Source organism: Talpa occidentalis, unplaced genomic scaffold (genome assembly GCF_014898055.3).
Source record: "Talpa occidentalis isolate TD23 unplaced genomic scaffold, MPIMG_talOcc4v2.1 talOcc4.8, whole genome shotgun sequence".
Classification (NCBI taxonomy): Eukaryota; Metazoa; Chordata; class Mammalia; order Eulipotyphla; family Talpidae; genus Talpa; species Talpa occidentalis.
In genome coordinates this window covers 19,098,280-19,124,384 of record NW_023605194.1, presented here as the reverse complement: position 1 = coordinate 19,124,384, position 26,105 = coordinate 19,098,280, and the positions used below count along the sequence as shown (strand labels likewise).

Genomic DNA, 26,105 nt, shown 5'->3' with positions numbered 1-26,105 from the left:
ATGAAAAGTGTTTGCACAGAAAACTCCATGACCTTTCTCTGGTTCCCAGAGGTTACCATTAAAGGACAATAGACACAGATTCCCTTCTTAATTAACATTTTTATTAAATAACCCATTTCAAATAATGGTTAAATTCTCTAAATTTATATCATTCTATTAACCATAATCTAATCTCATTAACCTTGAAATCCCAGTCTTAACTACCCAATTCTATACACCATGGTACTATCTACTAAACTAATTAAGTGACCTTCAAACTATTTCTCCTCCCATATAAGATCACTGATTTTTTTTTTTTTGGCTCACAGTTCTTTGTTTGATCTCTCTTGATATCATTTCCTGTGAACCTGGTTGCTGAAGGTCTCTGATCTGAGAAGAAAAATCAAACCATACATGATTGTCTCACTTGAATCAAATTGGTTGATTTTAAAGCATACCTCTGTCTACACCCTTGTTGTCCTCTTACTGTCCCCTCCAACTGTCTGATAGCTCACTGCCTCTCTTTTGGCCTCAGATCCTGTGATTTAAAGGGAACTGTATTTCCATGATGGTGACACAGTCAGGAAATGGATCTCTGTGCTTGCAAGCGCTACCCGAGTGGGGTGGGGAGCCAAACCAGTGCTCCCTCACATCCTCAGCTCTTAGAAGAAACACCCTTGATATGAATGTCCCTCTCCTAGCAGCCTATTCTACATAACTCTAGTCCTCCCTTTTCACATCCCCAAGGCTGACTGGAGAAATAAGTGCCTCGCTGTTAATCCCAGCTTTGCTTTTTCTTTCCTTCTTTTTTAAAGATATATTTGTATTTATTTATGCATATAAGAACTGGGGTCTAGGCCAGAGGTGGGGGGGCAGTGAGAGGATTCACCAGAGACAGAGTGGGGAGAAGAACAGGCAGATTTACTGAAATACACTGCTGAGGGGAGCAGTGGGCAAAACAGGAGGGGTCTGCTGTGCCATGTGGGTAGTTGGCCAGGGATCGAACTGCTGCAGTGGCTGCAGAAAGCTTGATAGAACTGATCCTTTAACCCCTGTGCCACGAGGGAGGGCTCCCTGCTTTTTCTTTATTATGATACTCTGGCTAGGTGGGAAAAGATTGCAGAATTGTCAATTCCCACCTTCTTAGGATTATGCACACAAAATGTATTTATTTTCTTTAGTTCTACTTTTAGTGTCCCCAATCTCAAGATGTTCTCTATTTTCTATATGTGTGTTTTATACCATTTAGAGGGGGCACAGTCCTCCTGCTGAAGTCATTTGTGCAAACACAAGAAAGGTACTGTCTTCTGGGCCTCATCCTCATCAAAACAACCTGCAGCCTTGTGAATACCATCTTCTACACAAATGAAGTACTTTAGGTAAAACTTGTTCTTTTTTTTTAAAGTGAGAGGCTAAATAAAATGTTCCAAGTTTACCTACTCAAAACTATCCTGGGGTTGTGGTGTACTTGTTGGACCAGCTTGTAAATTAAGCTGAAACATGCAGTTAATTTGAAACTGGATAGATATATAGTCATATATGTGTGTGCAATTTTATAGTGGAAACTTGAGAAGAAAAGTGTAAATGGTAGCTACCTCCCTTTGTTAAGTGGGATTAAGGGAGAGGAAAGAACTTTTCAGTTTTTAATTTTATATACTTTGATATGATGAACAATGAGAATATATAACTTTTGTAATTAGAGTCTAGGAAGGAAGGACTGAAGGAATAAATAAAAGTTGATACCTGTCCTCCTCCCCAAACCTAAACCTTACAGAGACCCACAGAGCTCCAGCATCCACTCTGGGGATGCAGCCAAGGTATTCTTTGACTCCTGGGAGCTCCCACCACATACACGTACACACACGTACACAGAGCTGCTGAGGGTGCAGGTATTGAGAAATCTAGAGAGGGGGTGCTTTTTGTGTTTACTGCTCAGCCCTCACATCTAGAGGTCAAGCACAGAAACAAACCTGGACTGTTTGTGTAATAAAAACTTGGGGCCTCCCCAGTGGCACAGCAGTTGAGCGCTGGGTTGTGAAGCTGCTCTCAGCCTCTGCAGCACCAGTTTGATCCCCGGCCACCAGCGAGGGTCCCACATGGCGCGCAAACCTCTCCTGCCGCCCGCTGCTCCCCTCAGCAGTGTACTTCATCAGTCTGCCTGTTCTGCTCCCTGCTCTTGCTCTGGTGAATTCTCTTACCCTCCAGCGCTTCTGACTGTACCCAGTGCTTGTATAAATAAATAAATAAATCTTTAAAAAAAACAACTTAAAAAAAATGAGCAGCAAACAAATAGAAGAACTGAGATAATTCTAGGAAGTGATTATTTGCTCAAGATAAAAGCAATCAGGCAGTTTTAAGAAATCAATGTCTAATGTCTTAGAAGAGAGGGAAGAATATTAAAAGGCAAATGGAAAGAGACTACCAGAAGACAGTGGTGGTGAATCAGATCCCAGGCTTATATCCCGCTACACCAAACTGAGAGGAGAGCAAACAGGTTGTACCACTAGAAACACATGTCCCTGGGCAAGAAGGGAAGATACTTTTTTTTTTTTTAGATGCTGTTACTACCCCACTGCATCCCAGAGCAAGTGCTGGCCATTCTCAGGGCACTGTGTCACTTCCTGACCGGTACACCAGATGTATGAAATGAGGCATGTGGAGCATGGTGTGGCTTCAGAATAAAGAAGTAGTCCCACAGGGTAGATGCCAAGTGTCAAGTGGTCTATGGCAGGTTGGCTGGAAGCATCAGAGCTGAAACTGTTTATTCTTGGATGCTATGGCCTCTCAGGTGTCAACCATTTTCTGGCCTAAATTAGCATCACCAACCCTGAGGGCAGTGGAGAGAGCCAACAGAAAACACAATTCCAGGATACAAGTGTGCATGGTTATTGATGGCTCTGTTACCTTGAAAGCACAACTATTTAGCATCTATAATGTTAGACACAACACAAAACCCAATCATCAGAGAATTTTAGAATTAGACAGGATTTTCAAAGTCTTCTGTTATGACCTCCTTTCCAATGGGAGAGTTTGCTGCTTGTATGGATAGTTTATCTATGGCTTTCCTGGAGCAGTTAATGATATCAGAGTGGTCTCTAAATAGAAAAGAACCAACCTCCTCCATACCCTTCATATCCTGGAATAGATCGTCTGTCAATCAAAAGCTATTTGTTTCATATCTAGATCAGCCCAACCAAAGAGACAGACTATTTTGGCTTGCTGCCAAGCCTTCCGGTACTCTCACCTGAACGCCCTCTCCTGTGATAGCTGAGCAAGACTGGATCTGCCAGACTCGGTCTCGGATGGTATGCAGGTTCAGTCCTTCTGCAATTTCAGAGGCAGGAGCTGCTGTGAGCAAATCCTGCTTATTAGCAAAGATGAGCACTGGCACACAACTTAGCTTCTCTTCCTCCAGTAGTTCGGCTAGTTCCTGGATCATTTGGGGAATGGATGGAGAAGGAGGGATAATGAAATCTGTGACATTTAACCAGGCACTTCTAATTTAGAGAAAAACAAAAGTTAAGTTGATCAACTAGTAACTTCCAAAGTCAGTGGCTCTCATGCTTGGAACCTATGGAAGAATCCCCTGAGAGATTCCTGGGTCCAACCCAGTGATACTGTCATTGAAAAGTATGAGGTAAGACCCAGGAATCTACATTTTAAACAAGCCCCCTTGATGGGCCTGCTGTAGGGGACTTCACTGCTCAAGGACAACACAGTTGTGGTTAGAGGTTGAAATTTACCCAAGGTAAATTATTTGCAAATAACTTTCTATGCATATGTACATACATATATACATTTAAATTTATTTATTTTTTAAAGATTTATTTACATATACAAGAACTGGGGTATAGGTCAGAGGTGTGGGGGGTGGTGAGAGGATTCACCAGAGACAGAGTGGGGAACAGAATAGGCAGACCAACTGAAATACACTGCTGAGGGGAGCAGTAGGTGAGACAAGAGAGGTCTGCTGTGCCATATGGGTAGCTCCCTGGCTGGGGATTGAACTTGCGCTGCAGTGGCTGTGGATAGCTTCATAGGTTGCATTTTTACCCCTTGTGCTACCAGGAAGGCCCTATATTTAAATTTAAACTGAAAATGACAATTCCTTTAGTGGCTATAATTCTGCTTCATCAATCTCTAGCTCCAAAATATTTTAAGAATGTGCATTGTGGGCCTCCCTGGTGGCGCAGTGGTTGAGCGCTGGGTTGTGAGGCTGCCCACAGCCTCTGCGGCGCTGGTTCGATCTCCAGCTGCTCCCCGGCCACCAGAGGAGGGTCCCGCATGGCGTGCAGACCTCTCCTGCTGCCCGCTGCTCCCCTCAGCAGTGTACTTCGGTCTTTCTGCCTGCTCTGCTCCCCGCTCTGGCTCTGGTGAATTCTCTCACCTTCCCGCACTTCTGACTATACCCAGTGCTTGTATAAATAAACAAATAAACAAACAAATCTAAAAAAAAAAAGAATGTGCATTGTAATTCACCACATCCACACCTTAACTGTTATTAGTCCATTTGACAAGATTCCTGACTTTTAGGTTAACTCTATGTTGGTTCTGCCTGCTATAAGTACAGGAAAGGATGTATACTTACCTAAATGTCAGGACCAACCTATCCCTCATTAACCCACACTTTAGCTACTTAAGCTGTCAAAGATAACTGGAAGGGGGCCTCCCCGGTGGGGTGGCGCAGCGGTTGAGCGCTGGGTTGCAAAGCTGCCCGCGGCCTCTGCAGCGCCGGTTCGATCCCCGGTTGCTCCCCGGCCACCGGAGGAGGGTCCCACATGGTGCGCAGACCTCTCCTGCCGCCCGCTGCTCCCCTCAGCAGTGTACTTCGGTCCTTCTGCCTGCTCTGCTCCCCGCTCTGGCTCTGGTGGATTCTCTCACCCTCCCGCGCTTCTGACTGTACCCAGTGCTTGTATAAATAAATAAATAAATCTTTAAAAAAAAAAAAAAAAAATAACTGGAAGGTTCGGGAAGCAGATGAGTATCTGAGACCCTTCACCTCCAAACTCCTATTCAGCAGTGGTTCACATGAGTGATGATCCAAAAATCATCAAGGTATGCAAGGCTGCCTCCAGAAATCTGAAGAGTTCTCCCCTTAATTTCTGGGGAAAAGGAACATAAACATGGGGTCTGCTACCTTTGGAAGGCCACCTGTGGTAGTTTAGGACCCAGGCCAAGGACTCAAATGAGATGTGAGCATCTTTTCCAAAGAAGTCCACTCTAGTCCTTGCTTCTCAGTGTATTCAGTCTGGGTATGAAAAGCTGCACACAAACACTGCCTCTGTCATCATGTTGGCAAGCACTCTGCGTGGGAAGCCATCTTAGAATTCAAGGTATACCTTTTTTCTTGCCTTGTAAACAAGAGCAGCTTAGCTGTGGCTCATATATTTCTTCCTATCCCATAGAATTTGGGATCAATTAGGTTGTTATTGAGAAATGTACATTGAAATGATCAGTGAATTCGTTTGATGGCTCCCATTTCTATGTGGCATGGGAAGAAATCTTAAGAGCTTTTGGACATGGTGGCAAGCTCCATTTGCTTATGTCTAATTTAATTTGATTAAAAACTTTAATCAAAAATTGTTTAAAGTATTATCAACTAATTTCTTTTTAGGCAACTGGTATTTTTAGAGGCATGTTTTATTTATTTTTTTATTTATTTGTTTGTTTGTTTATACAAGCACTGGGTACAGTCAGAAGCGCTGGAGGGTGAGAGAATTCACCAGAGCCAGAGCGGGGAGCAGAGCAGGCAGAAGGACCGAAGTACACTGCTGAGGGGAGCAGCGGGCGGCAGGAGAGCGCGCCATGGATCAAATCGGCGCCGCAGAGGCCACAGGCAGCTTCGCAACCCAGCGCTCAACCGCTGCGCCACCGGGGAGGCCCAGGCAACTGGTATTTTTGCATGCTTGCCGGAATAATTGTCTTGTTTGAACTGCAAAAGTTAAGCAACAACAAAAAAATACCCCCTTCACTCTCATCCATTTACAAGATAGATTAATGAATAGCCAGTTATTTGGAAAGTATCTCAATGGAAGAATTATTTACCTGACCCGTCTCTTCAAACCTTTTTCTGTCTGCACTGTCAATTACATAGATCTGTAAAGTAAAAGAAAAAGGTTACTTCAATAAGCAGCTTTGGAAAAAGCCAGGGCAGCTTCTATGGAAGGAACAGATGATCCCTGATCACAGATTTTGGATTATCAGACGCTGATCATCCAGGGTATGAAGGAGAACTCTTTGTTTCTCTTCTAGCTTCTGGTCTGCTTCCCTCCTGCTGCCACCTTTTGGCCATTTTATTGCTCCTAAGTATTTTTCCACCAGAGGGGATGCAAGAGGCAAAACTTGTGGTTTGGTAGTACTGATATCCGTGTGTGAGCGATACTATTATGGAAATAATACAAGAGATGGCTGTTTGAGATATATCTCACTTTATGTTCTATACTTTGGGTATGGAGATGATGACAAAGTTACTTTGCCTAAATTGTGCTGCATTTAACATAATAATAACAAAGTAAATGGAGTTTAGTAGTAAGCGCCACATGGCAAGTATACCTTGAAAAAAAGTATGTAAATTTCTCCTGGTCTAAGAGAAATGGAAGACACCGGTACCTCTTCCCTTCTATCACACCTCAAGTTTTCTTTGTTACTTCCCCCAAGTTAACAAAGCTGAAATCTTCTTTGAGAATAATTCTGACACTGATAGGACTGGACCTGAGTCTTTCAAAACTCTAGCTATCCATTTAGTGCTGTAAAGTAGCAGTCAACAATCTTTTTTTTTTTTAAATTAAATATATTTTACATCATTGTTCATTTTTGTATAATGCTTGATTTTTCCTCTCAGGTGTAATCCCCATAAAATTCCCACCACCAAGCCACCCGTGAACCATTGCCATAGTCTCTTGTGCTTTTATCTCCCCTGTTTTGATACCTCCCCCTCCCCTCTCCTGCTCTATGTCTTCAATTTATAGTTTGCCTGCTAGTTTTGTCTCTCTCTCCTTTTTTTTATTTCCCTACCTCTTGTTTGGTTTCCCTATATACTTCCTAGAAGTGAAATCATCCGATATTTTTTCCTTTTGATTTATTTCACTGAGCATAATTCCCTCCAGCTCCATCCATGTTGCTGCAAATGGCATGCGTTATCTTTTTTGATTGCTGAATAGTATTCCCGTGTGTGTGTGTGTGTGTGTGTGTGTGTGTGTGTGTGTAAATATGTATACCATATCTTTTTTATCTAGTCATCTGTTTTGGGATATTTAGGTTGTTTTTACATCTTAGCTATTATAAATAGTGCTGCAATGAACATAGGAGTGCAGGTTTCCTTTCAAATTAATGTTTTTGTGTCCTTTGGATAGATTTCTTAGGAGTGGAATTGCTGGGTTATATGGCAGGTCTATTTTCAGTAATTTGAGGGTCCTCCGTACAGTTTTCCATAGTGGTTAGACCAGTTTGCATTCCCACCAGCAATGTAAAAGAGCTACATTCCTTTTTTTTTTTTTTTTTTGTGGGACCCTCACCGGTGGCCGGGGATCGAACTGGTGCTGCAGAGGCTGCAGGCAGCCTGGCAATCCAGCGCTCAACCACTGCGCCACCAGGGGAGGCCCAAGAGCTACATTCTTGCCAGCATTTGTTGTTAGTTTTTTTAACATTCATTTTTATTTATTTGTGCATAAAAGAACTGAGCTGCAGTGGTGGGTGGTGAGAAGATTCACCAGAGACAGCATGGGGAGCAGAACAGGCGAATCTATTAAGATACACTGCTGCAGGAAGCAGCAGGTGAGACAGGAGAGGTCTGCTGTGCCATGTGGGTACCTCTCTGGCTGGGAATCGAACTCCTGCTGCAGTGGCTGTGGATAGCTTCATAGTGCTGAGACTTAACCCCTTGTGCCACAAGGGAAGCCCCACTCTAATTTTTAATTCCTTTTAGATTCACAGGATAATTAAGTAGAAAGTGCTGAGTGTTCCATATACCTACCCACCTCCATCCCACCCTCAGATTCCCCTAGTAACACTTCCTATTAGTGTGGAACTTGGTTACATTAAACAACCAATCTTGATACATTAGGTTCATTCTTTGTGTTTTAAAGTTCTGTGGATTTTGAGAAACCTTAATGACTTATATCCATTATTACAGTTTCATATAGAATAGTTATCCCCTCTAAAAATCCTGTGTCATCATTCATCCCTACCCTCCCTCTAGCAACCACTAATCTTTTACTTATAGAAATTTTTTACTAATTTCTATAGTTTTGCCTTTAAAAAAGTCATATAGTTGGAAATTTAGAGTATGTATGCTTTTTTAGGTTGACTTTCACTTAGCAATATGTGTTTAAGTTTCCTTCATGTCTTTCCGTGGCTTGATAGCATAGAAATATCATCACTGAATAATATTCCATTATGTGGGTATCAGTTTGTTCATTCACCTATTGAAGGACATCTTGGTTGCTTCCAGTTTTCGGTAATTATGAGAAAAAAAAACACATTTGTGTTTAGTATTTTGTGTGGACAAAAGTTTTCAACTCATTGGGTGGATACCTTGAAGGGTGAATGCTGGATAGGTTGACTATGTTTAGCTTTGGGGCCTCCCTCGAGGCACAGGGGTTAAAGACAGCGCTATCAAGCTATCACCAGCCACAGCAGCAAGAGTTTGATCCCCAGCCAGCTGGCCAGGGAGCAACCCACATGGCATAGCAGACCTCTCCTTTCAGTCAATCTGCCTGTTCTGCTCCCCACTTCGTCTCTGGTGAATCCTCTCACTCCCTGCACCTCTGGCTTACACCCCAGTTCTTGTATGCATAGACAAATAAATCTTTTTTTAAAAAAACTATGTTTAGCTTTGTAAGAAACTCAAAACTGTCTTCTAAAGTTATTGTATCATTCTGCACCAATATTGAATAGAAGTTCCTGTTGTACCACATCCTCACCAGGTATCATCGTTAATAACTTTAGCCATTCTGGGGCCTCCCCGGTGGCACAGGGGTTAAAGTCAGTACTATCAAGCTATTGCCAGCCACTGTGGCATGAGTTCAATCCTCATCCAGGGAGCTGACCCACATGGTGCAGCAGACCTCTCCTGTCTTGCCCAAGGCTCCCCTTAGCAGTGTATTTCAGTCAACATGCCTGTTCTACTCCCCACTTTGTCTCTGGTGAATCCTCTCACTCCCCATATCTCTGACTTATACCCAGTTCTTATATGCATAAATAAGTAAAAATAAATCTTGGGGCCTCCCTGGTAGCACAAGGGGTTAAGCACCACACTATGAAGCTATCTGCAGCCTCTGCAGGACAAGTTCGATCCTTGGCCTGCCAGGGAGAAACCACACGACAAAGCAGACCTTTCCTGATTCACCCGCTCCTCCCCTCAGCAGTGTATTTCAGTCAGTCTGCCTGTTCTGTTCCCCACTCTGTCTCTGGTGAATCCTCTCACCCCCCCCCCCCCGCATCTCTGGCCTGCACCCCAGCTCTTGTATGCATAAATAAACAAATCTTTAAAAAAAAAAAATTAAATTTAAAAAATCTTTAAAAAAAAATTTAGCCATTCTAATTGGTATATAGTGGCATTTCATGGTTGTTTTAATTTGTAGCTCCCTAATGACATGATGTGGAACATCTTTTCAAATGCTTATTTATAAATCTTCTTTGGTGAGGTGTTAGATCTTTTGTCCATTTTTTTTTTTTTTTAAGATTTATTTATTTATTTATACAAGCACTAGGTACAGTCAGAAGTGCGGGAGGGTGAGAGAATTCACCAGAGCCAGAGCAGGGAACAGAACAGGCAGACTGATGAAATACACTGCTGAGGGGAGCAGCATGCACGGCAGGAGAGGTCTGTGTGCCATGTGGGACCCTTGCTGGTGGCCAGGGATCGAACAGGAGCTGCAGAGGCTGAGGGCAGCTTCACAGCCCAGCACTCAACCACTGCGCCACCAGGGGAGGCCCCTTTTGTCTATTTTTAATTGAGCAGTTTATTTTCTTATTGTTTAGTTTCAGAGTTCTTTTTTTTTTTTGTGGGACCCTCACGGGTGGCCGGGGATCAAACTGGTCCTGCAGAGGCTAAGGGCAGCCTCGCAAACCAGCGCTCAACCACTGCGCCACCAGGGGAGGCCCAGGGTTCTTTTTATATTTTGTATACAAGTACTTTATCAGATGTTTTAGAAATATTTTTGCCCAGTCTGTGGCTTAGCTCTTAATTTTCTTAATAGTGCATTTCTCAGAGCAGAAGCTTTAAAGTGTAATAAAGACCAACTTATGTATTTTTTCATGGATCATGCTTTTGGTGTTGCATCTCAAACCTCATTGTCAAATCCTAGGTCACCTAGATTTTTCTCCTCTATTATCTTCTGGAAATTTTATAGTTTTATGTTTTAAATTTAGGTCTAAGACCCATTTTGAGTTAATTTTTGTAAACAGGATAAGGACTCTATATACTGTTTTTTTTTTTTAAAAAAAGATTTATTTATTTATGTACACAAGAACTGGGGTACAGGCCAGAGGTGCAAGGGGTGAAAGGATTTACCAGAGACAGAGTGGGGAACAGAATAGGCAGATGGACTGAAATACATGGCTGAGGGAAGCAGTAGGCAAGCAGGAGAGACCTGCTGCGCCATGTGGGTGGCTCCCTGGCCAGCTGCAGAGGCTGCGCATAGCTTCATAGTGCTGTGTTTAACCCCTTGACACCAGGAAGGCCCCAGGACTCTCCACATTCTTTAAAACAAATTTTTGCATATGGATGTTCCATTGTTTAAGGAACCATTTGTTGAAAAGACTATCCTTGTCTAGTGGATTGCCTCTCTCCTTTCTCAAAGATTAGTTACAATATTCATGTGGGTCTATTTTGGGTTTCTCTATCCTATTTTATCAATCCGTATGTCTTTTCTTTCTCTACACTGCCTTGATTACCATACTTTAGAGTAAGTCTTAAAGTCAGGCAGTGTCAGTCCTCCAGCTTTGTTCTTCTTCAGGACTGTGCTGGCTATCTGGGTGTTTGGCCTTTCCACACAAACTTTTAACAAAGTTTGTCAGTAGCTACAAAATAACTCACTGGCATTTTGCTTGGATTGCACTGAATCTATAGTTCATCTATATAATGCATAGATCAAGTTAGGTAGAATTGACATCATTTTTTCAGTTAAATTCATCAGTTGTTTACATGTCTATATAACTTTGGGGGTTTTGCCCCTCTATATGTGCACATGCTTCACTAACCTATTTTTTTTTTTTTTTTTTTTGTTTATACATGCACTGGGTACAGTCAGAAGCGCGGGAGGGTGAGAGAATTCACCAGAGCCAGATCGGGGAGCAGAGCAGGCAGAAGGACTGAAGTACACTGCTGAGGGGAGCAGCGGGCGGCAGGAGAGGGCTGCGCGCCATGCGGGACCCTCCTCCGGAGGCCGGGGAGCAGCCGGGGATCGAACCGGCGCTGCAGAGGCTGCGGGCAGCTTCGCAACCCAGCGCTCAACCACTGCGCCACCAGGGAGGCCCACTAACCTATTTTTTTTTTAAGTTTTTTTTTTTTTAAAGATTTTATCTATTTATTTATTTATTTATACAAGCACTGGGTACAGTCAGAAGCGCCGGAGGGCGAGAGAACTCACCAGAGCCAGAGCGGGGAGCAGAGCAGGCAGAAGGACCGAAGTACACTGCTGAGGGGAGCAGCGGGCGGCAGGAGAGGTTTGCGCGCCATGTGGGACCCTCACCCGGTGGCCGGGGAGCAGCTGGGGATCTAATCGGCACTGCAAAGGCTGTGGGCAGCTTCGCAACCCAGCGCTCAACTGCTGTGCCACCGGGGAGGCCCTTCACTCACCTTCTAGAACTGACACCTTACAACACTGAGTTCCAATCAATGGATATGGAGTATCTCTCCATGTGTTCAGATCTTCTTTGGTTGATTAGTCTTCTCATTTTGTTCATACTGATTCTGCGTGTATTTTGTTAGATTTATGCTTAATTATTTCTCTTTTGGGGGTGCTAATGTAAATGATATTTTGCTTTTCATTTCAAATTCCAGTTGTTCATTGCTGATATACAGGAAAGCAATGGATGTTGTATATTAACCTTACATCCTGCAAACTTGCTGTAATCATTTAATAGTTTCAGGAGTTTCCTTGTTAATTTTTGGGGTTTGGAAGACTTAATGATCAATTTTTCTAGTATGTAGCTTCATATTTTAATTTAGAGAATGACCTTTAAAGCTTACATCCCAAGTATTTGTGAGTGACATAAATGATGGGCTTTCTCCTTTTTGGCCCACAGCCTCTTTGGCAATGATGCTCCAACAGATCCTCAGTCAGTTCAAGAGGCATCCCAGCTCGATCCCACTCTTTGTATTGCTTGGAGCTGGAGGTACTGGAGCAGTGCTTTATGCCCTTCATCTGCCATTGTTCAATCCAAGTTAGTTGCTACAGAAAGAATCACCCAGAACCCTGGAACAAACTAGGTCCCAATTATCAATGCAAGTTCTGCTCAGTGACTATGGATTACAGGTCTGGGCTTCTAAGCACAATGTTTCACTACAAAGCTGCTTACAGTGAAGGTCTTCCAGAAGTCATCCACACAATTTTCCATTTAAACAGGAAATATTTTCCCTCTAAATGCATGAAATCATGTTGGGGTTAGTGTTTACACTGTTTAATAAACATCTGAAACTTGGAAAAAACGAGAAATAATGGGATGACTTGAATCTGTTTTAGGATACTTTTTGAAAAATGGAGGCAGGGGAGATGAAACAATGTCACCAAAGCTGAAGCAAGGGAACCTGGGTAGATGTCTGGGCTTCATTAAGCTATTTTCTTGACCTTTGCATAAATTTGAAATTATCTAAAATTAAAAAGTTATAGTTCAAAAATGGACACTTTATTTGATGAGTTTCTATCTTAAAGGGAAAATTTTTCTCCCCAATATTTTTCTTCTGTTCTCCTAGAAGGCACATAACACATTTTAGAAGAAAACTGGTTAAACAGAGGAATAATTGGATGGATGGCTGTATCTCATCTTTTTATTTTTGTCCACTTAAGCTCTTATTTTTTTTAAAGATTATTTATTTATGCATACAAGAGCTGGGGTACAGGCCGGAGGTGTGTGTGTGGGGGGGGGGGGTTAATTATCTGCAAATAACTTTCTATGCATATGTACATACATATATACATTTAAACTTATTTATTTATTTATTTTAATAAGTAATTTTTTAAAAAGATTTATTTATTTATTTATACAAGCACTGGGTACAGTCAGAAGCGCGGGAGGGTGAGAGAATTCACCAGAGCCAGAGCGGGGAGCAGAGCAGGCAGAAGGAACGAAGTACACTGCTGAGGGGAGCAGTGGGCGGCAGGGGAGGTCTGCGCGCCATGTGGGACCGTCCTCCGGGGCCGGGGAGCAGCCGGGGATCGAACCTGCGCCACAGAGGCCGCGGGGAGCTTCGCAACCCAGCGTGCAACCGCTGCGCCACTGGGGAGGCCCTATTTATTTATTTTTTAAAGATTTATTTATGTATACAAGAACTGGGTACAGGCCAGAGGTGTGGGGGGTGAGAAGATTCACCAGAGACAGAGTGGGGAACAGAACAGGCAGATTGACTGAAGTACACTGCTGAGGGGAGCAGCGGGCAAGTCAGGAGAGGTCTGCTGTGCCATGTGGGTAGCTCCCTGGCTGGGGATCAAACTCAGGCCCCAGTGGCTGATGATAGCTTGATAGTGCTGAGACTCAACCCCTTGTGCCACCAGGGAGGCCCCCACTTAAGCTCTTATTTTTTTTAATTTTATTTTTATTTTTTATAATTTGTATTTTTTTTTAAGATTTATTTATTTTTTTATTTATACAAGCACTGGGTACAGTCAGAAGTGCGGGAGGGTACGAGAATTCACCAGAGCCAGAGCGGGGAGCAGAGCAGGCAGAAGGACTGAAATACACTGCTGAGGGGAGCAGCAGGTGGCAGGAGAGGTCTGCGCGCCATGTGGGACTCTCCTCTGGTGGCCGGGGAGCAGCCGGGAATCGAACCGACGCTGCAGAGGCTGCGAGCAGCTTCGCAATCCAGTGCTCAACTGTTGTGCCACCGGGGAGGTCCACACTTAAGCTTTTAATCTGGTACTGGGAACATACTGAACATAAAGTGGCCAGGAATAAAATGAACCCAGGTGATCTTCATCCCAGCACCTCAAATGTCTTTACTAATTTGATGATGGTACACCTTGATTATTTCAGCAATATTTTCCAGTTAAGAATTGTGATGGGGCCTCCCTGGTGGCGCAGTGGTTGAGTGCTGGGCTGCAAAGCTGCCCACAACCTCTGCAGCGCCAGTTTGATCCCCGGCCACCGGTGAGGGTCCCATATGGCGCACAGACCTCTCCTGCTGTGCCCACTGCTCTCCTCAGCAGTGTACTTCGTCAGTCTGCCTGTTCTGCTCCCTGCTCTGGCTCTTGTGAATTCTCTCACCCTCCTGCGCTTCTGACTATACCCAGTGCTTGTATAAATAAATAAATAAATCTTTTAAAAAAATTGTGATGAATGAATTAATGTGCTACTCCTTGTAAACCCCTATAAAGTAGATGCTCCACTCATCTTACAGTAGTTAACAAGCCTTTAGATGTACCCCAATGATACAGTATTGCAGAACCTCAGCATTGGGAAGGAATTTAGATGTTTTATAACTTCACGTTCTATGTAATATTAGACTCCATGTATAACAATTATCTGTTTCATTTATTTGACACTTTTCTAAGCACTGGGGATACAATAGTTGAAAAAGAAGGGAAAAGATTGCTGCTTTACAGAGTAAGAAAGGTAACAAAAATTTGTCTAATGGTGATAGGTATGATGGAGGGGAAAAAATAAAAGCAAAAAAGTCAATGCTAGGAGGGTAGGGATAGGAGTCACATTTTAAAATACAGTAATTAGGGAAGATTTCAGTGGTAAGGTGACATGTGATTTGAAGGAAGTGAGGGAATAAACCATGAGGATATCTAAGAATTCTAGCATTGGAAATAGCAATGGCAAAGGCTGTGAGCTGGGAACATGCCTGTGTTCTAGGAACAGCTAAAGGGCAGTGAGACTTGTTCCAAGCAGAGGAGGAGGGTTGGCAGGAGGGGGTTGTAGATGAGTCAGGCAGGTAAGTGGAGTCAGAAGGTAGGGGGCACTGTAGGTCATTGTAAGAATCTTGTCTTTTATTTTGAGATGGGAAACTCATGTTTTAACAGGATTACTGTAGCTAATGTGTTGAGAAAGGACTTCAGGCAAGATAGAAATAAGGAGACCAGTTAGGATGATCCTGCAATAATCAATGCACAGTAGTACTGGAAATGGAAAGAGTTAGATACTAGAAATATTTTGAAGGTGGGTATGATGGGATTGGCTGTTGGATCAGATGTGGGGACTGAGAGCATGTAGGTGATAATTAAAGCCTTGAAACAAGATGAGGCTACTGAAGCAGTGACACAGAGGAGAAAAGCAGAGGCTTGAAATCCATGGGAACTGAGAAACTAAGATATTGGTGAAGTCATATATGTGGACAGTGAAATCTCCAAAATTTCTCAAACAGTGGTTCTAGAGAATGTGACAGTCAAGTAGGAGCAAAAATCTTGGGCTCTGCCTAACCAGGGACTCCCCAATGCATGAAACAGCTTTTCCTACTTCTTTGTGGTTATAATTATAGGAAATGTCTTCCTTACACTGAGTTAAACTCTATTACCTAGTATTCTCCAAACTGCTCCTTGTCCAGTCCTCTAGAACTAATCATTATGAGGCCGATCTGATTTAAGATAGTTCTTGAAGCAACTGAAGAAGGTTCCAAGCATCTACTTTTCTAGGAAGACCATCATCAGCTCTTTCAACCATTCTTTATCATTGCCGAGGACTTCTACTTTGGGATCTTTGGTACTCTCTTTGGTATATACTTGATTTATTGATTTCCTTGGGATGACAAGTCAGTGGCAAGCAAGATCTTTGGACTTCTCGTCTGCTGTTTAAATCACTATAGTAATGAATAAATACTTCATCTGCCAAGGTGGGTGTGGGCATAACACTGTTACTGAGCGACGGAAAAACATCCTATACAAACGTCATACAAAGACGATTCTCCTTCACAATCTGCAACCTTCTGGGAGCCCCAAACTCAGTGACTAAAGCAACAGTGCAGTTACTGAATGAATATTACCTGTGCTAATGTTCTAACACACAGCAGATAAGAGATTATGAATTAGTGCATCAGTAAGCATACTTACGAGAATATCAGTATTTTCAAAATAATTCCTCCAGTACGGTCTGATTTTCCTTTGTCCACCAATGTCCCACACATTCAGTTTAAAACCTTGTGACTGTACACTTTTGATGTTAAAACCCTGAAATACACAAAAGTAAAACCACCAAGTTTTACTAACTTTGAGAAGAATTTCTAACAAAGTTAATATTGAGAATGGAGTCAGTGTTACTGATGGCACACACACCCTTCCCCTACCCCCACACCAACTCAGTATGAGAACAGCTCTGACAATCTAACGCAGACCACACCCCTCCAGGACTCCTCAGGATGGTAACATTGAGCAGGACATGGAAAAGCTGAATCTGGAGGCTCAAAACAACAGAACAAATGTGAAGTTTAAAATGAGGCAGGAGAAACAAATCTAAAAGGCTGGATTTTTTAAGAACAGCTCAAAATGAAAGAAATATCCTCAAATGGATTAATCAGGAAAAGACAGGTGTGGCACACAGGATACCATGGAAAAGGCTGGTTTTTTGAGTGTCAGCCCAGCCCAGGGGAATGGCAGGGTCAGCTGGAAAAGCATGTTCAAACTGAGCCCTCAGTTACAGGTGGTGATGAACACAAACAAATTGGCATTTGAAACTGTTCTTTCATAGGTATTTCTGATAAACTTGAAAGTATTAATTTTCAGGACAGTTACTCAAGGGGAGCAAATCCAGGCGGGCAGAATTGAGAGCTGGGAGTTTGTGTGGAGAGAAACAAATTAATGAGGCCTTTGGGGGTTGGCGGGAAGGCATTTCATGAGCAAGGATCAAAAAAAAAATCTTGCAAGAATGATAGAGTGAAATGAGGATTTGAAAAATCCAATCAACAGCTTGCTACCACAGAAGTGACATTTCATCCAGAGTAACTGGCGCTAGCGGGCCTGGGGCTGCCTCCATCCACATTCGCCAACTCGGGCTGTGGGCCAGCACCACCGCCTGGCACTGCAGGACGAGGCACAGCACAACGGCAAGGAACACGGCCACTCAATGCCACTGAGGATTAATGGTCCCTAGAGGATAACTGGGGCCAGGGCTGTTACAGCTCCTCGAAAACACCAACGACTGAATAAACCAGAAGTTTAAGCACTCGAGAGGGAAACAGCTTACGCTTACCGTAACAGCAGCTTCATTCTGACTCCTTGACAAAACCACTTTTGCATGTTTAAAAATGCTGCGTTTAACTATAATATTCAGTGTCAAGCCCTGCACCATCAAATACTTTCTGGACTCAAGTAGGGAACAATTAAGTCAACCCTGCAAACTGACCGTATTTAACAATTGCCTTAAAATTCTATAAATCACCAGGCCCCCCAAATCTAAGAAATTAGTCTAAGGAAATAATAATTTAGAGATGCCTGTTGTATAAGTATTTATATATATAACAGAGATGCTCTTTAAGTAGAAAAAAAAGGATACAAAATAGTACATGCTCTAGAAGCCATTTTTATTTTTTATTCTAAACATACTCATCCCTATCATATATATGCATAGAAAAACACCCTGGATGGATATATTCCTAACTGCTAACAATGGTTATGTCTGACTGGCATTATAAGTGATTTTTATTTTTAATTTTTTTTTTTTTAATAGAGGCATGTTTTATTTATTTATTTATTTGTTTGTTTGTTTGTTTATCCAAGCACTGGGTACAGTCAGAAGTGCGGGAGGGTGAGAGAATTCACCAGAGCCAGAGCGGGGAGCAGAACAGGCAGAAGGACCGAAGTACACTGCTGAGGGGAGCAGCGGGCAGCAGGAGAGGTCTGCGCGCCATGTGGGACCCTCCTCTGGTGGCTGGGGAGCAGCCGGGGATCAAACCGGCGCCGCAGAGGCCGCGGGCAGCTTCGCAACCCAGCACTCAACCGTTGTGCCACCGGGGAGGCCCTATTTTTAAATTTTTTTAAAGATTTATTTATGCATACAAATACTGGGGTATAGGCCAGAGGTGGGGGGGGTGAGAGGATTCACCAGAGACAGAGTGGGGAACAGAACAGGCAGACTGACTGAAATACACTGCTAAGGGAAGCAGCAGGTAACTCAGAAGAGGTCTGCTGTGCCATGTGGGTAGCTCCCTGCCCGGGGATCATACACGTGCTGCAGTGGCTGCGGTTGCATCTTAACCCCTTGTGCCACCAGGGAGGCCCTATAGGTGATTTCTAATTCTAACTTTTCAATTGATATAACTTTCTAAATTGACTACAATGATATAGTAAATATAAAATATAAAACAAAGCACAATAAAGGCTTGTTTTTAAAGAATAAATATGAAACCTTGATATAATAAAATAGTAGTTACCTATAACACATCAAAGTCAGAAAAGTTAGAATTGGAACTTTGGATCTATAATTTAGAGTTCATTTCCAAGTTTGCAGGATGGAAGCCTTATTAGGTAGTGGTGCTCTTGAGAGGCAGATCCTATTACTAATACTAAAAAAGCAAAACCAAAACCAAAAAGCTCTAACTCTTCTTTTTCTGGCAGAAATCCTGACACAATAATACATGTTTTCAGCCCTCCTAGGCTAGACTACTGTAATTTGCTCCTCCTTAGGCTATATATTACATTTGTTCAGAAGCTATAAAATTGCTCATTTTGGTTGCATTTGAAATGTTCTGTAAAGAGTTGTGAATCAGTTAAGGTTCATAGGCAGTGAAGTACATACACCAGCACTGTCTTTCAAAGTTGACACCAAGCTCTTATCATAGCACAGTGACAGAAAATGCTAAGTAACCCTGGTTTTGCTAAAATCTCTAATGCTTAGACACTTTACAGTGACTAAGACCAACATGGAAGTCCCTCACTAGCAAACCCAAAGGCTTGTACAAAGGAAAAGATTTCTCAGGATTTCCTACAGGGAAGAAGATCTAAGAAAACCCACTAGAGGTCTTCCAATCAAGCCTTGTATTTCAGCTTCCAAACTGTAAGCACCCCCACTGCCTTATCTTTTGTATTCTCTTTCTTAGCCTTAGGAAAGAGAAGCGTTGATGAGGCTAGACTAAAAAATGCAGGTCATTTTTTTATTTGAAAATATGGAGATATATATATATATATATATTTGTATTTTACAAAGTCATAAAAATACACATTAAAATATTAACAGTAGTTTTTCTTGTAGTACTCTCTAGTTTTTTTCCCTTTATACTTTTTCTGTCTTTTCTGCTCTATTAATTTCGTAATTGGAGAAGATAGCACAGTTTTTAAAAAGTAATCACTCAGACCTGAGGGAACTGACTCTCTCTCTCTCTCTCTCTGTACACATATATTTATACAGATAAATATATGTTATTTATTTAAAGATTTATTTATGCATACAAGAACTGGGGTGTAAGCCAGAGGTGTGGGGGGTGGTGAGAGAATTCACCAGAGAGAGTAGGGAGCAGAACAGGCAGATTCATTGAAATACACAGCTGAGGGGAGCAGCGGGTGAGAAAGGAGAGGTCTGCTACACCCTGTGGCTTCCTCCCTGGCCAGGGATGGAACTCTAGTGGCTGGCAGTAGCTTGATAGCACTGTCTTTAATCCCTGTGCCATCAGGGAGGCCCTATGTTATTTATTGTAAAAATTGTTGTAAAATACACATAGCATAAAATGTACCATTTTAATCATCTTCAGCCTAAAATTCAGTGGCAGTAAGGAAATAGATTGCTATACAACACATAGAACTTTTTTCATCTTACAACACTGACTCTATACCCATTAAGCAATAACCCCTGATAATCCCTCTCTCCAGCCCTGGTAACTGCTACTCTACTTTCTGTCTCTATGAATTTCTCTATTCCAAGTACCACTTATGAATGGAACCCCTTGATAAATTTTTTGAAAACTCAGATTATTTTTAAACCGTACATTTCTCAGTAACAAAATTTGGAAGTGGACAAAACTGTATTTCCCATTTTGTCTTTCCTACTGCTATTATCATCTTTCTTGTGTCACACTAGTACTGGCGGCCAAGGCAGTGCTCACCTGTGTAGGTGTGATGTGGCTGATGTCTTCAGATGCAAGCTGCTTCAGGAGAGTGGTCTTGCCAGCATTATCCAAGCCCAGGAGAAGGATTCTCACCTCCTGGTCTGGTGCACTTTTCAATTTGCGTAAAATTGAGAGTAAGCCCTTGAACAACCATGAAGAAGAGAGATTACTTTTGGGGTTACTGATATTGTTGGATATCAGAATGTTGTCTTCTCCTTGAAAAAAAGTTCTTGGTTGTGGAGGGCTTATAGTATCACTTCCCACTTTAATGTCATTTATTCAATTTGTTTCCTCCTAAGTTTTGGCAGAAATACTTAGTAAATTCAGCAACTTAGTAAACAGCATGGCTTATTCCTATTCCTTCTTTTATTCCAGTTTAGTAGTCACCCCAGATCTCCAGGGAGCATGAACTACTGCCCAACTCCTGTTCCCAAAGCCCTTTATCTACTCTCAGAGTAGACCACTCATCTGATGTTAGTTGATTTTATATTTTTCTCCTTTATTAGACTCAAGTTTCTTTTCTTTCTTTTAAAAAAGATTTATTTATTTATGCATACAAGAGCTGGGGTGTGGGCCAGAGGTGGGTGGGGTGAGAGGATTCACCAGAGATAAGAGTGGGGAGCAGAACAGGCAGACTGACTGAAATACACTGCTGAGGGGAGCAGCAGGAGAGGCAGGAGTGGTCTGCTGAGCCATGTGGGTAGCTCCCTGGCCTGCCGAGGCTGCAGACAGCTTCACAGTGCTATACTCAATCCCTTGTGCCACCAGGGAGGCCCTTGTTTTCATTTTTTTAATGGATGAAAATAAACCATATTGCTTTTTAACTAAGAACATTAGAGAAATATCATAAGATAGTTATTTGTTCTGTCCTACAGCTGACCATCTTGTTTCAGTGAGGCAAAGAATCCCAGAATTTAAAAGACATATTATCTAATCTCCTGGTTCAAGCTGAAATTCCTTCGAGCTAAATCTTAGAATTATATAAAATGGCTACATATTTTTTATCCACACTGTACAAGGCAACAGTTCAAATCAATCTAGTTCACTAAGATCAAATAATTTTGTGAACTAATTCTTAACAATAGTGTCTTTGGACAATGAGATGCAAATATGCATAATTGTTTAAGAATTCCTTCTACCTCACAAACTCTGTTCACCACTTTTAGTACTGTACTGACTTGCACTGACTTGCTAAGGATCACATTAACTTTTTCATGCCTCAGTTGTTTTCCAACAAATAAAACTGAAGATTTAAGATAGGAAAACAAATTCTATACCAAAATTTTTGGGGAAGAGAGACTGAATAGATTTCAAGCAATAAACAAAAGATAGGCAGGTTTTCATTTTTGTTATTGAATAAGGTATGATCTCCTTTCTCTCTTGGTTTTTATCTTATCTGGCTTGAATACTTTGACACCACTGTTTTTGAAAACTGTATTTATGTTTTAAGTCTATGGAATTCTCCCTGGCTTCCATTACCTACATTGCATTTATAATACCACCTTTCAGAATAGTTAAAATTAGAATTCTAAAATCCTCAGGGAACTGGTGATATAAAAAGGCAAAGAACAGGGTAAACACATTGTACTACTCATCCTGAGTTCCTGATTAGATGTCCTCATTACATCTCCCAATAAAATTCCAACAACTGGAATTTTTCACATCAGTACATTAAATGACAGTACAAGTATAGATCTTATGCATTATTTACTAGTTAGAAATCATGAAAGAAGATACATTTTCTATAAAATATTTTTGAGATTCAAAATGAATGTTTTAGGCTTTTCAAGTGCCTCTTTTTCAAAAATCATTAAGAAATATTGCTTTCTACAGGCTGACTTTACACACTTGTCATATTTGATATTGAATAATTAAGAGGAAAATATAATTTACATTCATCTTAAAAGGAGAGAAGCAAAGCACAGGTAAGAAAGAAATCATAAATTCCCCATAATTCTCATTGGGAAACAATAACTTCATATGCTTCAACTTTAAGTGAAATTACAGAGAAAGGAAAGTTTGGCTAATATTTTCTTCAGCAAGATAATAAATGGCATCTCATGTATGATCTAGGCAAGATAAATGCAAATACAATAAAGCATCATATTAACCCAACTACTGAGGACAGGGGATCATAGGATTATCAGGGTTTGCTAAATAGGGAAGAGGATATTAATAGATACGAGGGTTCTGACTGTAAGGTACAAAGTAAGCTGACACAAGAGTCTGGATACAAGAGAGTAGAAATAGTTTATTCTTTGCTTCTTTCTATATGTTGTACATCCATATTTTAATGGCAATTGAAGGGGGGAAGTCATTAGAAGTTATTTGGGGACTGAGTTTTGCAGTATAAATGTAAGGAGGTGCATTTCTAAAGTATGTTTCTGGTCAAAACAGCCATTTATTCAATTATCATTAAGCACCCATAATGTGCCCCAAGAATGGTAATGAGACACATGGTCTATGCGGGATGGGTACTCCAGAGACATTGCAAAGAAAGGCAATTTAAGGTACAATAATGTCAGTTAATTGCATCTTGTGTGTTACCAGAATGCATGGACACAAGTTATTTGTGCTCTTGTGGACAGAAGTGGTTTGACTCAGTTACAAAACATTTATTTATTTATTTATTTATTTATTTATTTATTTTTTTGTGGGACCCTTGCCGGCAGCCAGGGAACAAACCAGCGCTGCAGAGGCTGCGGGCAGCCTAGCAGCCCAGCGCTCAACCACTGCGCCACCAAGGTAGGCCCAGTTACAAAACATTTAAACAAACTTTTCTTACAGGCAAATCATGAATAGTTGTTATTACCTACAGACATTTTATCTGCCTCAAAATGAGCTTAAACTCACCTACTGGCAGAGGCATGGTGCACTGACCTAAAATGATACAAACTAGGGCATTCAAAGACACTGGTGGGGAGTATGTGAAGGGAATGTGCCACATATATGAATACATGAAAAGTACATGTGGCTATGAGGAACAGCTTAAATTTAAATACTGAAATTATTAAGCCATTTGTTGAGTACACACCTCCCTACAAACTCGCTCAAATGGAACTGACTTTTATTTTTATTTCCTTAAATAAAAAAAACTGTGCTGCCCAGTGAGCTCTTATTTCCAGGAACTCCTATAGCTTTGAGAGAAATAACCTCACTCAAACTTTGTCATCTTTGTTCTTACCTCTCTACTAAATAAAGGAACAATATATAGGCATCTCCACAGATAGAGTGGTTTTCAATTTCACCAGAGTCCTAATGAAGAGAACATTACAGGCTTTAGAGTTTCACAGACTTGTATTCAACTTCCCTGTAGGTTTTATCCCAGGTACAGTTTCATTGTTTTCTGGAGAACAATACTTCTATTTCAAAAAAGATGCTATGAAGATCAAATTAGGCAATATATGTATAACATGGTACATAGTAGGCACTCAGCAGTAGTTGTGTTTCTTTTTTAACATTTATCTGATTGTTTTTTTGACAAGAAAACATAAATACTATTGGGAACAACCATTTAATGTTGGACATACTTGATAACTATCCCTGGGTCTACCTACATAGAAAGTATCCCCTAATTAATTCCTGAATGAAGGCATCATCTACTAAATAACAGTGATGAGTTATGTGCTAAAATGACTGCCATCTTATTTCATCAAAGGCTTGGTATTGCAAGGAATCAGTAAAACCGATGAGTTTCAATATTCAGAGAAACCAATAATGGGTTTTTGCTGCAATATCCCAAATTAAAAAAAAAATGTATTAGTTATAGCTGAAGGCTGAAAAACAAAGAGCCTGGGACTCACTCCTCAGTGATACAGCTACCACAGGGCCTCCTGGGAGAAGAGATGAGGCCACCGCCCCACTGACCATTTAAATTCCATGTTCCATTTTCAGTTCCAAGAATAGTTCACACTTTTGGAGAAAGAAACAATGTATTTTGGAAACCAGACAAAGAACCTAGAAGAAATGTTTTAAATTTCTTATTATCTGTTTTAGGTAAAAAAGGAAAAAAGATTTTGTGTGAGCCCTGACTACAACAGTTGTGGGCAACAACGCTATATATATGTACACTGTGGATTTGCAGAGTCAGTGTGAACCTGGAAATGTGACCAGTGGTTAATTTATTGTGGTCTGTGCTTATAAATTAAACAATCATGAAATTACACAGTCCACTTCATTGATAAACAAGTCAGGAAAAGTTAGCCAGCTCTCATGTGTTTCTCATCTGTGATGACATCTCATTCTCTGTTATGTTGGCATGTCTTTTTAATTTCATTTCTAGTTGTTTTCTGTGTAAATGTTTATGCTTGTACTTATTTGTTGAGAAAAACTTAGCCTTTAAATGGACAGCTCATGTATAAACGATTAATAAAAAGAAAACATGTAAAAATCTGTTTAGCCTGAGGTTAATAAAACTGCAATGTAGCAAGTGTGAAATGTGATTGGCAACTTCAGATCAAATAATTTTACTTCCTTAACAATGTGATCATGTCAAATCAATTGAGATTTTTTTCTATCAAAACTTATGCATTGGATAATCTGACCAAAGGGAGGTACATAACTTTTTTTCCTTGTGGACATTCAGTTTTCTTCACAAATCAACAGAAAAGGTTCAACATTTTTAAAAACCTAAAGGGACTGGGGATGAAGTTGGGAAGAAACTCTAAATGCCAATGCTGGCTCTTTGCCAAGCGACCTGCTCTAAATAATTCAAAATAAATTTTTCTTTGACTAGTTCTAAAACTACTAAATTACAGTCTAACACCCTTTAACTAACTACACAGAAACAAACTAGTAACAGAGTATCAAGGGTGAAATCTGTCACACACCAAAATTCACAATTTGGGAAGCTTCCATTATGGCTTGCCCGAAACTAATGACCATCCAGTTTTACTCGTCCATTCTCTTTGGTCCGGGACCCGAAACGGATACGAAGACCTTGGGTTCTGGTGTGGACGAACGCAAAAGGCGGTGGCAACAGACTCCGAAGGAAACACTAGGGCCCGGTCAGTAGATTTGCCTCTATCATGTGGACTGAGGCTTGAACAAAAAAATCGGCCATCACCAACAACCAGACCTTGCAGAACCCTCAAGAAACAAAAAACTCGGGACTCGAGAAGCGCGCCCGCTAAGCAGACAGCCAGGCCATGTAAAATGCACCGGGCATCCCTTCCAAGCGGCACCTCTTTGTGTCCTGGGGTTTACCCCCCGCCCCCCAGAGGCCCGCACGTCGCAAGGAAGATGCGAGCTCGGCTGCCAGATCTCCCCGGGGCCGCCCGCAAGAACTCAAGACAGCAGCACCAGCCCTTCTCGCTGCTTCTGGCCTGGTCCCCCTCGTCGGACCCCACTTTCCCGCGGCGCGGAGAGGCCGATTCCCTGGGACCATCCAGCCTGCGAGCTGGGGCTGCTGCCCGCGGCTCGTCGAATCTGCCCTCCCGCCAGCCCGAGCAGGGATGCGCCCCGGCTCTGCCCGGGGCCGGGCGCACACCCGGTCAGCCCGTCCGAGCCTCGGACCCGCGGCAAGCCCCGCCTTCCTCCCAGGCCCGGGTCTCCCTCCCGGGCCCACCCTCGGGCTCCCCACCACCCCCGAAACCAATCCGGGACCCAGACAGCAGGCGGAGGCCGCCCCAGCCCCCCGCGGCTGGAGGCGCAGAGCCCCGCCCTGGCCCGCGGGCCGGAGGAGGGTGACCGGCCGGCCGCAGAGGGGCCCGCGCCCCCACACTCACCATCCTCCCGCCGAGTCCCTCCTCCTCCTCCTCCTCTCCTCCTCCTCCTCCTCCTCCTCCAGCCTCCCCCCGTTACCAGGGGCAACCGCCGCGGCGCCGCCCCCGACGTCCGCGCACGCACGGCGAGGGCGCGCGGCGGCACACGGGGCGGGGCCGGCGCCGCTGGGCCGAAGTGCGCACGCGCCAGGGGCCGCCTCTGCGCAGGCGGC

The 26,105-nt window shown here is 42.3% G+C and overlaps 1 protein-coding gene across 1 annotated transcript in view; it reads right to left on the bottom strand.

Annotated features, from left to right (window-relative positions):
• The window catches only part of ARL3 (ADP ribosylation factor like GTPase 3), a 32,748-nt gene extending 6,724 nt beyond the window's left edge, over positions 1–26,024 (bottom strand). Inside the window, exons 1-5 of the mRNA XM_037496224.1 lie at positions 25,897–26,024; positions 20,168–20,311; positions 16,188–16,304; positions 6,025–6,075; positions 3,224–3,409 (exon numbers count right to left, since the gene is read on the bottom strand). Coding sequence (XP_037352121.1) covers positions 3,224–3,409; positions 6,025–6,075; positions 16,188–16,304; positions 20,168–20,311; positions 25,897–25,899 — 501 coding nt within the window. The 5' untranslated portion in view covers positions 25,900–26,024. The remainder of the gene's footprint in view (positions 1–3,223; positions 3,410–6,024; positions 6,076–16,187; positions 16,305–20,167; positions 20,312–25,896) is intronic.
• Between the last annotated feature and the right edge of the window lie 81 nt (positions 26,025–26,105).